This window comes from Limulus polyphemus, unplaced genomic scaffold (assembly GCF_000517525.1).
Source record: "Limulus polyphemus unplaced genomic scaffold, Limulus_polyphemus-2.1.2 Scaffold179, whole genome shotgun sequence".
Lineage (NCBI taxonomy): Eukaryota > Metazoa > Arthropoda > Merostomata > Xiphosura > Limulidae > Limulus > Limulus polyphemus.
The window spans coordinates 276,733-286,766 of NW_013665789.1; the positions used below are offsets into that span (position 1 = coordinate 276,733).

Below are 10,034 nucleotides of genomic sequence, written 5' to 3' on the forward strand. Positions count from 1 at the left end.
GTAAATGCTGTTCTGAAACGTCAGTATGGTTAATATACCCCAGTCTCTTTTCGTTCAGTTTTCTAAGTTGTTTGAAAGTTTGGGTAAGGTTCAGAGTAGAATACGATTGGGAAGTTGTAATGTAGGGAAGGTTTAGTTTGAGGAGGGTGGAAGATTTTTCTATGGGACATGAAGGTTCAGAGTCATCAGGTTTAGAACTTAATGGAGGATTGCTAGGAATATAGAGGATACCAGAAGGAATGTTGTTTTCAAGGTGTGCAGAAGATTCGGCTTTTGGAAGGAGAAAAATTTCAGAGATTGTGAAGTTTGGAAGGTCATCAGGTTCAGGGCTTACTAGAAGGTTGTTAGGAATAAGAGTGGAAGCCGTAACTTCTGCATGAGTAGAGCATTTAGGAGAAGGGTCAAATGTAGACTTTGGAATAGTTCCAGGGGAAGTAGTGATAGAAATGGAGTTTAGATGTATAGAAGTGTGGCATACGGATGTATGTACTTTGGGTTGAAAGGTTGTGACTGAGGCAGGCTTCATGGATTGGGCATCAGGTTTAGGGCTTAGGGCAAGGTTACTAAAAATAAAAATGGAAGTCGTAACTTCAGTATAGGGTAGACATTTAAGAAAAGGGTCACAATTAGAGTTTGGGACAGTTCCAGGAGAAACATAGTTTGGAAGTGTAGTAGAGATGTGGCATACAGATGTATGTTCTTCAGGTTGAGGGTTTTTTAATAAGACAGAGGTATGGGGAATAGAAGAGGTTGAAGGAGATTTAGGACTAGGGGTGTTTGGTTGGTTTATGCTGGAGTATTCAGTATTAATTTGTAGGCGAGGAAGAATAAAGTTGGTAATAAAGAAGCGGAAATTACAAGATAGGGAAACGATTCCTTGGAAGGAAAGGTGTAAACTGTCCTTTACTAAGAAATGTCTCCTGCTTTCAAGTTTCAAGTTAGTGTTGTAAAGGAAAGACAAGCGTGGGTTACTTCGACATAGGTCATGTGCAAGAGTGTTGAATTTGTCAATTTTGTGATTTAAAGTGTTAGTAGTACAGACTTGTCTTAGAAAGAGATCATCAGTATATCTATTAACGTCATGGTAAATAACGCTTGAGAAACATACACGAAGGTCAGTATGGAGTGTCAAAATATGTAACAGTAAGGTTTGTAGGTCATTAAAACAGTTATAAGTGGTCGTTGAGTTCCGTTTGAGGTCGTTAGTTCCAACATGAAGAATTAGGTATTTTACAGTCTGTGGCAGTAAAGATATAGAGTCTAAAAGGTCAAGTGAAGTGGCTCCACTAATGGATTTAATTAAAACATGTTGGTCTTTAATGTAAGAAAGGTGTTGATACAGGTATTTAATAATAGAATCTCCAAAAATGGCAATGCAAGGTGAAAGAAGATGTAACTTACCATTGGTAAAATCGGGTCTGTGGTCCAAATAATTCTATGTGTAGTATTCATAAAAATTCTCAGTTACTTGCAAACTAAAATACATATTATATTGTCAAACTGGACTCTTGTTATTAGTGCAGTGCCTCAAAGATCCGTGCTTGGGTCTTTCTTTTTCTTATTTGAGTTAGTGATATTGATATAGGCATAATTAATAAAGTTTGTTATTGTTTCAAAAATCAGAGACATGGAATACAAAAGATCAGTTAGTAAAATTAGTTAAATTTTAGGACTAGGGGTGTTTGGTTGGTTTATGCTGGAGTATTCAGTATTAATTTGTAGGCGAGGAAGAATAAAGTTGGTAATAAAGAAGCGGAAATTACAGGATAGGGAAACGATTCTTTTAAGAATTTTGAAATGAAGCATTTCTATAAACAAATCACATTTATAACATTAATATAAATTCTACAGTGAGTGTTATGTGTCACTTCATCACTATAGTTAGAATAGTTTGCCCTTAATTATGTGAAAAACATTGTTTTGTGAATAATAAGGGGACACAAGATTGGTGCTTCCCTCCTGAATCTGCTTCTGTTAATGGAGTCCAGTCAAACCAAATTCTTCTTGTTAGTGGGGTGCCTCAGGGGTCAATGCTTGAGCCTTTGCTTTTTCTTATTTGCATTAATGGTACTGATAGGAGCATAATTAGTAAAGTTTGGGTGTTTCTAACTGTAATGAGGATGTTGAAGCACTACAGAATGGCTTGAATCATTTGGTAAGTTTGATAAATATTAAGCAAATGATATTTAATTATAGTAAGTGGCTAAGTACAAGGTCAGACATTTAGGTTATAATTTGGATCACACATTTAACATTGATGGGAAAACATTCAATAGAGTAACTGAGGAAAAGGATCTTGGCATAGTGATGGATAAGTCAATTAACCTTAACTACTAGCTCTGTTGCTAGTAGTAAAGTTAATAGAATTTTATTTAAACATTCACAAACAATGATTATGAGTCAAGAAAGAGAATTATCTCAATACATGTGGTTAGTTTGGCCTAACTTTAAATACTGTATAAAGTGTTGCTCCTTTTATCTATGAAAGGTCTATAAGTGCTACAAGCAAGTTCTGAAACTTTGTAATGTTACAATGAAATATTTAGTGTTTAGCAACAGCAAGTTATAATGTTAGAGGCTAGACTTACTACAAAAGTAATGCATTCATGGACCAGTTCAGACAACATGACACTATTAAATCAGATTCCAGAATTCAACATCACCCAATTAATAAACCTATGGACTATGATGGAAAGGTATGATGGAAGGCAAATCACATTCAATTTAAAATAATTTCCAAGTGGAATACTGAATAACAAGCTATTCATTTTGTACCCACGTTTAATGACATTAAGTAACCTATCAGCTGAGAGCCATAACAAATATCAAACATTGATTGTTATTTCAACCAATACTGTTAAGCTGTTAATAAAGTCACAGAGACAACACCCTAGGGATGAGGCTTCAAGCCCAACTAGATTAAAGGAACAACAAAGAAAGAATTAGCTGGATTTATGGAATGAAGTTCAGCTGGGAATACTCCATCTGCCTCAAATGAGATAAGGAAAACCATCAATGAATCCTTGGGTTTATTGATGGAAAACCTTGCAGTATATTGAGCAACATTGATTGTACAGCTAAAATACTTCAATCCAATTTGGTAATGAAAGGTGGGAAATTTCTTCCAGAGATGAAGAAAGAAGAAGGATTGATATGAACACTAGTGGATGTGAAATTCCATCAGGAGTAAAGTTAGATTTGTTTGTTTGGAATTAAGCACAAAGCTACACAATGGGCTATCTGCCATTTGCCCGCCACGGGTATCGAAACCCGGTTTCTAGCGTTGTGAGTCTGCAGACATACCGCTGTGCCACTGGGGGGCATTAAAGTTAGAAGTTACCTGAACTGTAGGAAGCTTCTCTACACCTCGTGATTTGTAGGTAATTGACATTGAAAAAAAATGCATATTGGGAACTGACTTCATGTGGAAACACGAATTCAAAGTCAGGCTAGCTTCAAATCGTATTCTCTTTATGATTAAGATATCCCTGCACTATATGATAATTACTACAACAGAGGTTGAACTTCCAATGATAACATGAAGGGTGGTCAATGAACCAAAGAAGTAAAATATTCATAACAGGAGATATAAGGTATACATTCTAAATCTAGTGATTGGGGTTTGGTGGAACCAAATATTTTGGCGTGTCCTGAAGGACTGATGGTTGGAAGAGCTCTTGTGGATCTGAAGAACAAAAATATCATATACAATGTTATCCAGGAAAATACTTTAAATCAGCTTATGATAAAATGAAAAGTCATTATAATGTTAGCATTGATAATATGGGATTCCATCAAGATGATGTGGTTTGACTACAAATCCCACTGCAAGAAAGAATTAATTCCAAAGTTAAGCAGGTGTTGGGAGATCTACAGTTTGTACTGAAAAGAATGAATGTTGTGTTTTACAGAATCCAGAAGGACAGGCAATTGAAGCCAAAGGTGATCCACCATGACTACTTTTGGAAGTATATCTGAGAGAGAATGACTGACTGTGTAATTCCAGAAAAGAATTTGCCAATGGAAAGCCAACATGCTAAAGATCCCATGATTCCTGTCAAGATCATTAAGGACAGAGCCATCAGTAGATTTACTTAACCACCTCAGAGAGAACTCCTCCAGTGATAGGACAGCAAGTGATAACACAAGACAAAAGCCAATCTCATCTCTATATCATAACCCTAAGAGAAGAAAATAATCAAAAAGATTTAGTGAATGGGCAGTTAAGTGTGCCATCTTATTTGTGTATTAGGACTGTTCAAGGGTCTTCACAATCCAGAAAGGGAGCAGTGTCATAAGCTAAATTTTCAATGTTTTATATGCTACTATAAGAAGCTGATAATGACGTAATAATCTTGAAATTTTGTGGAAATAACAACACATTATAAGTACTAGTAATTAGTCTCTGAAGTATTAAATAAAAATTCAGTGAAGCACTCCATGAGTGATTTGGTTCTGTGTTTGTAGTGAGAGTTACTTTGTCTATATTGATTAGCAAGGAAATTCTTTAAGTTTATTTGTAAGTTAGGCAGACCATTAGTTTTGGAATTTCTGTTCAAATGTTTGTGAACTTAGGCCTATAAATCATGTAAAAGTGAACATGGCTATAGCAAATGTTATAGAAGAAATGTTAATTCCTCATTGTTATGTGAACTTGACATTATTTTTACCAAATAGTCCAAAAGAATCTTCTAAATGATAGAATACATTATAACAATAACATACAGACAACAAGGGATCATTCTGATGATATTAAAGACTGTTCTTGTATGCTTAACGTTTAGAAAAGTAAAAATTTAAACCTACACTATATTTTTTTCAGGAAATCATCAACTCCCTTCTTATTCTTACTCTTGAAAAGTGCCAGCCTCCACTTCTGCCAATGGCAACTGATTATATATGCCTGTTAGTATTACTATTAGAAAAATAAAACTGTTGTAACTGGAGCAGAGCCCCTCTTTTCCAGATTTTACTTATGTCTTCTTGTTTCATTCTTTATCCTATCAATTCACCATATAATCTTCTAAATTTCATTACAATCACTTCTTATCTTTCTTTTCTCAAGAGAAAATAAATTGAGATATTAACTTTTAAATTTATATAATCTTCCAATAAACCTTTTCTATTAAGCGAATAGTGATACAACTTACAAGTCTGAGCTTCAATTACATTTTAAGTTCGTAAAACATTGACACCTTCTAAGTTCTACTAGTACTAATACTACTGAAATCTGCTACAACTAGTAGTAGTAGTACTAGTTCTAGCAGATTTCTTTGGTGATCTTTAAAATACGAGTCTCATTTCCGGCCTTCGTGGCATTAAATCTCATATTTCAAAAGAAAAGGTATAGGCAGGAGTAAATTAATGACGTTAAACTTTGAATTTGATATAATAACTAGTAAACTAGTAACAATTAGAAAACTGAAAACTAAGCAACGTAACCCAATTTAGGCTTAGAAGTTAGAGTGTAGACTCGGTCTTAAGCTTAAAAGTAAATTACATTTCACGTTTTCAAATTTCGGCTCTTAACCCAAGGATTAACAATATTACTTACAAAAGCATTAATAACTTACAATTAATCTTTTTAATATAACCTTATTACCAAGATATTCCTAGAATTCTGAGTAAAGAACTATAGATAAAACTTTACATGTGTTCAAGAATACCATATCACAAGTTGGACAGTTGCGAACACCATAAAAGGTGTTGCCCGGTTGACAATTAAACGAAAACGTGCTCTCAGAAATATTCGGTATACATCAGTGCAGTTTCAAGCAATATTAATAGGATATATAGGTCAATGGTTCAGCGTATATTTGCTTTGCTTATCTTACTATGTATTTAACGGACGAAATCACCTCTGAATAATGACAGTAACTTAGCTTTCATGTTTTCTTTTTGCGTGCTATACAAAATAGGCATATATTCTCTACAATGATTTGTTTTACGTAGGTTAACGTAACTCTACAGCAAGTTACAACAGTGCACAAATGCTCAAACTTGTAAAAACTTTAAAAGAGGAAATAAAGTAATTTGCTCTAGTCACGTGGAATGAACGTTGAATAATTTTTACTGCATAACTGAAAAGAACATGCCAACGAAAGAACAACGCTACAATAATATTACCAAACTGCATGAATTGTTATAGTGTGAAGTAAATTAGTTGGTGAAATATAATATTACGTCTCTGGTCGTCTTTTTACGGAAAATTAACTAATTTTGTAATATATCAACTTCTATATTATAATATTTTCATACTGTTTTATGATAGTTTTGTAAAATATCAACTTCTATATTATCATATTTTAATATTGTTTTGTAATATATTTTTGATTGAAGCACTGATTAAGTTGAGTTTTAAAACTTGTTTGAGAAAGATGCTATTACAACATATTGTTACGACAGCGGAGGTCACGTGATGCTAGTAACACGTCATATTCTCGAAGGTTCGTAAAGCCTCGAGCGTATACTAGATTTTCGGTATTCTTGTATATATAAGACGGACAAGAAGTGACGGCAACAATGAAATTGAACTGTGGACAGAGAGAGACGTATTGTTGGGTCGAGCGCGTGTGACGTTCGTTGTGAATTATAGCGTTTGTTTAACTTATAGTGTAACAGTTGAAATTAAGTGAATTTCAAAGTTGTATTGAGAAAGAATAAACTAGTTTTATTTAAGAAAGGATTTGTATCGGTAAAGTTTCTTCGGAAAGAAGTAATATATCAACTTCTGTATTATAATATTTTAATATTGTTTTATGATAGTTTTGTAATATATCAACTTCTGTATTATAATATATTCATACTGTTTTATGATAGTTTTGTAATATATCAACTTCTGTATTATAATATTTTAATACTGTTTTATGATATGGTTACATTTTTTAATTATACACCTACTTATCTGGATCATGGTTACATTTTTTAATTATACACCTACTTATCTGGATCATGGTAACATTTTTTTAATTATACACCTACTTATCTGGATCATGGTTACATTTTTTTAATTATACACCTACTTATCTGGATCATGGTTACATTTTTTTAATTATACACCTACTTATCTGGATCATGGTTTACAATTTTTTAATTATACACCTACTTATCTGGATCATGGTTACATTTTTTAAATTATACACCTATTTATCTGGATCATGGTTACGAATGAAGAAACAGAGATTGTTCACGTTCTTTGATTATGATATTGGAAGAGAGAACTTCTCCAACACGATTGATGTATCTGAGACCAAACATTATTTTGTTATCATTACTTTACATCTTCTCTGGATGATTTCTCTAACAACTTTCCAGAATATTTAATTCACTCGTTAAAGTTTTCTCCAGTACCGTATACTTGTGTTTATTGTTTTGTATTATTATTTTTTGTTCGCAGCAGTCCTGGAAAATTTTGCTTTTACGTTATTTCAATCCAGTCGGGGCACACGAATCTGGCCGAATAGGAGACGACCCGAAGGGAGTTCCAGCCCAACTCATTCCTTTCATCTGTCACGTGGCTGTTGGAAGACAACGAGAAGTGCAAGTGTTTGGGAACGACTATGACACACGAGACGGGACAGGTAACTTAACATCTTAAACATATCTAAAATTGACAAACAAAATAAAAAATGAAAGCTTATTTACTGTTACACAAATTTATGGAATATTGTTTGTCAGTTATTGAGATTACGACTCAATTGCTATTTTTAAGTTGAAAGTTCTATTAGTATTTATCCTATAACTGCTAACAGTGTATAAAGCACATTTATGTTCAACTTATGCCAAAATTTCTGGAGTTCGATTCCCTGTGGTGGACACAGCAGAAAGTGACAACGTGACTTTGCTGCAAATTAAACAAACTTATGAAACGTGAAGGTTTAGTAATTTTTTTATAAAAATCTGAAATAGTTTAAAGGGAAAGTATCTCGTTAATACTTCTAAAATGTTTTCAACAATGCTAGCCAGGTTTTAAAAGAATACATTAATTTTTTCTTTCAGCAATACGTGACTACATCCACATTGTAGACGTCGCCTCGGGTCATCTCAATGCGCTTAACAAGCTTCTGGATACTGGCTTCTCAGGCTGGAAGGTGAACCTACTTCATAATACGGGCTTAAGTTATCAGATAATAAACCTTGGCGAAAGTTGATAACAGTAACGCTACATCCAAACGTCTCTCACATCCTTTGAAAAACATTGATCGGTTACTATAAACGTTGAGGATTTATTTTTTTATTGTGAACTTATTTTAGACACTGACCATGTCTCAGAACTAGAGGATCGGTTCAAGTTTAAACTATACATAGCTGTTTGTGGTATGTGAAATATACCTGCTGTTTGTGATATGTGAAACATACCTGCTGTTTGTAATATCTGAAACATACCTACTGTTTATGATATGTGAAACATACCTACTATTTGTGATATGTGAAACATATCTACTGTTTGTGATATGTGAATCATACCTACTATTTGTGATATGTGAAACATACCTACTATTTGTGATATATGAAACATACCTGCTGTTTGTGATATGTCAACATTACGCATTCACTACATTTTTTAAAAGTTCTAAATTGCACCTGTTGACTCATTTGTAGTAAATGTTACAACTTAAGTTACTTAACCATCTATGGATTGTAGTGACCATATTCTTCAACTAACTGATATTGTCAAGGGCCATTCTCCCTTTGGTGTTTCTAAACTTTCCCATGGAAGGTAGCGCTGGACAATTCGTTAGACTTGTGTTAATATGTTCTCCAGCATACCTATAGGTATAGAAACTGCCCAAGGGGCTGCATGCCCCAGCTCTGGAAAGGTCCACTTGTGAAATGTATAAGACTAATACTTTTTATACCCAGAGGTCCGTTTGATTATATTCATTTTCAACAAACAGAAGATGTTATTATGTAATACACAAAATGAACATTTTCGGGATCCAGGAGCCCATCTGATAGACAGTTACAACTCGTGATAGGCCCACTTGTGAACAGGACCAGCTCATCAACTAAAGGCCTCCCATCTCCCATTCTCATTTTATATTCTAAACTTAGATCAAAATCAAAGGAATTTAATTTTATTCTACATAAAAGTTTCTACTTGACCATCTTGCTATTTATAGGTTCTGTCGCATCTGTTGAGAAATAAAGGGTTTATTTGTAGGTATCGCTTTATGGTACATGAGCCTTAAACGATCTTAGTTTTCTTTCTCTTACATTTATTTTGTTAATATTTTCTTGTCATTAGCTTATCTTATTGGTATTTCCCTGTCATTGACTTATTCTATTTATCTCTTTCTGTCATTAGCTTCTTGTATTGATATTTTCCAGTTATTGGCTTAATTTTATCTTTGTTGTAATCTCAGCTGTAAGAATGGATACTTTGCTAGATGTAGAATTGTAGCTGAATAATTAACCTGTGACTGACAAACAATTCTAGAAAATTAAGACAGCCTAATCATCATTGTATTGAATTTTGTTTTCAATTACTAGGCCTACAATCTGGGTACAGGAAAAGGGCATACTGTGATGGAGATCTTAGAAACCTTCGAAAAAGTTTCTGGAAAAACAATACCTCGCCACGTTGTGGCGCGTCGATCGGGTGACGCTGTTGCAGCTTATGCAGATCCTATTCTAGCAGAAAAGGAACTTGGGTGGAAAGCTACAAGGGGATTGTTGGAAATGTGTAAGTGTCACTGTGGTTATCTTGAAATGCTACAAAGGGATTGTTGGAAATGTGTAAGTGTCACTGTGGTTATTTTGAAAAGCTACAAGGGGATTGTTGGAAATGTGTAAGTGTCACTGTGATTATTTTGGAAAGCTAAAAGGAGATTGTTGGAAATGTGTAAGTGTCACTGTGGTTATTTTGAAATGCTACAAGGGGATTGTTGGAAATGTGTAAGTGTCACTGTGATTATTTTGGAAAGCTAAAAGGAGATTGTTGGAAATGTGTAAGTGTCACTGTGGTTATTTTGAAATGCTACAAGGGGATTGTTGGAAATGTGTAAGTGTCACTGTGGTTATTTTGAAATGCT

General features: G+C 34.0%; 2 protein-coding genes across 7 annotated transcripts in view; one reads left to right on the forward strand and one right to left on the reverse strand.

Annotated features, from left to right (window-relative positions):
• LOC106478092 (katanin p60 ATPase-containing subunit A-like 1) overlaps positions 1-5,894 on the reverse strand; it is a 27,498-nt gene extending 21,604 nt beyond the window's left edge. The window contains exons 1-2 of one of the 6 annotated variants that reach the window (XM_013938607.2): positions 5,651-5,893; positions 4,807-4,915 (exon numbers count right to left, since the gene is read on the reverse strand). Coding sequence is in view for 1 of the 6 variants with exons in the window: in XM_022381616.1 (XP_022237324.1) it covers positions 5,667-5,669 (3 nt within the window). In the remaining 5 variants the exon portion in view is untranslated. Of the gene's footprint in view, positions 1-4,806; positions 4,916-5,573 lie in introns of all 6 variants that reach the window. The other 5 variants (XM_022381617.1, XM_022381616.1, XM_013938605.2 and 2 more) reach the window with 5 other exon arrangements.
• Positions 5,895-6,911: 1,017 nt separating this feature from the next.
• On the forward strand, positions 6,912-9,795 carry LOC106478084 (bifunctional UDP-glucose 4-epimerase and UDP-xylose 4-epimerase 3-like). The gene is made up of 4 exons (XM_022381628.1): positions 6,912-6,954; positions 7,338-7,580; positions 7,999-8,090; positions 9,493-9,795. The coding sequence occupies exons 1-4, from the start codon at positions 6,912-6,914 to the stop codon at positions 9,793-9,795; spliced, it is 681 nt and encodes a 226-aa protein (XP_022237336.1).
• The last annotated feature ends 239 nt before the right edge of the window (positions 9,796-10,034 follow it).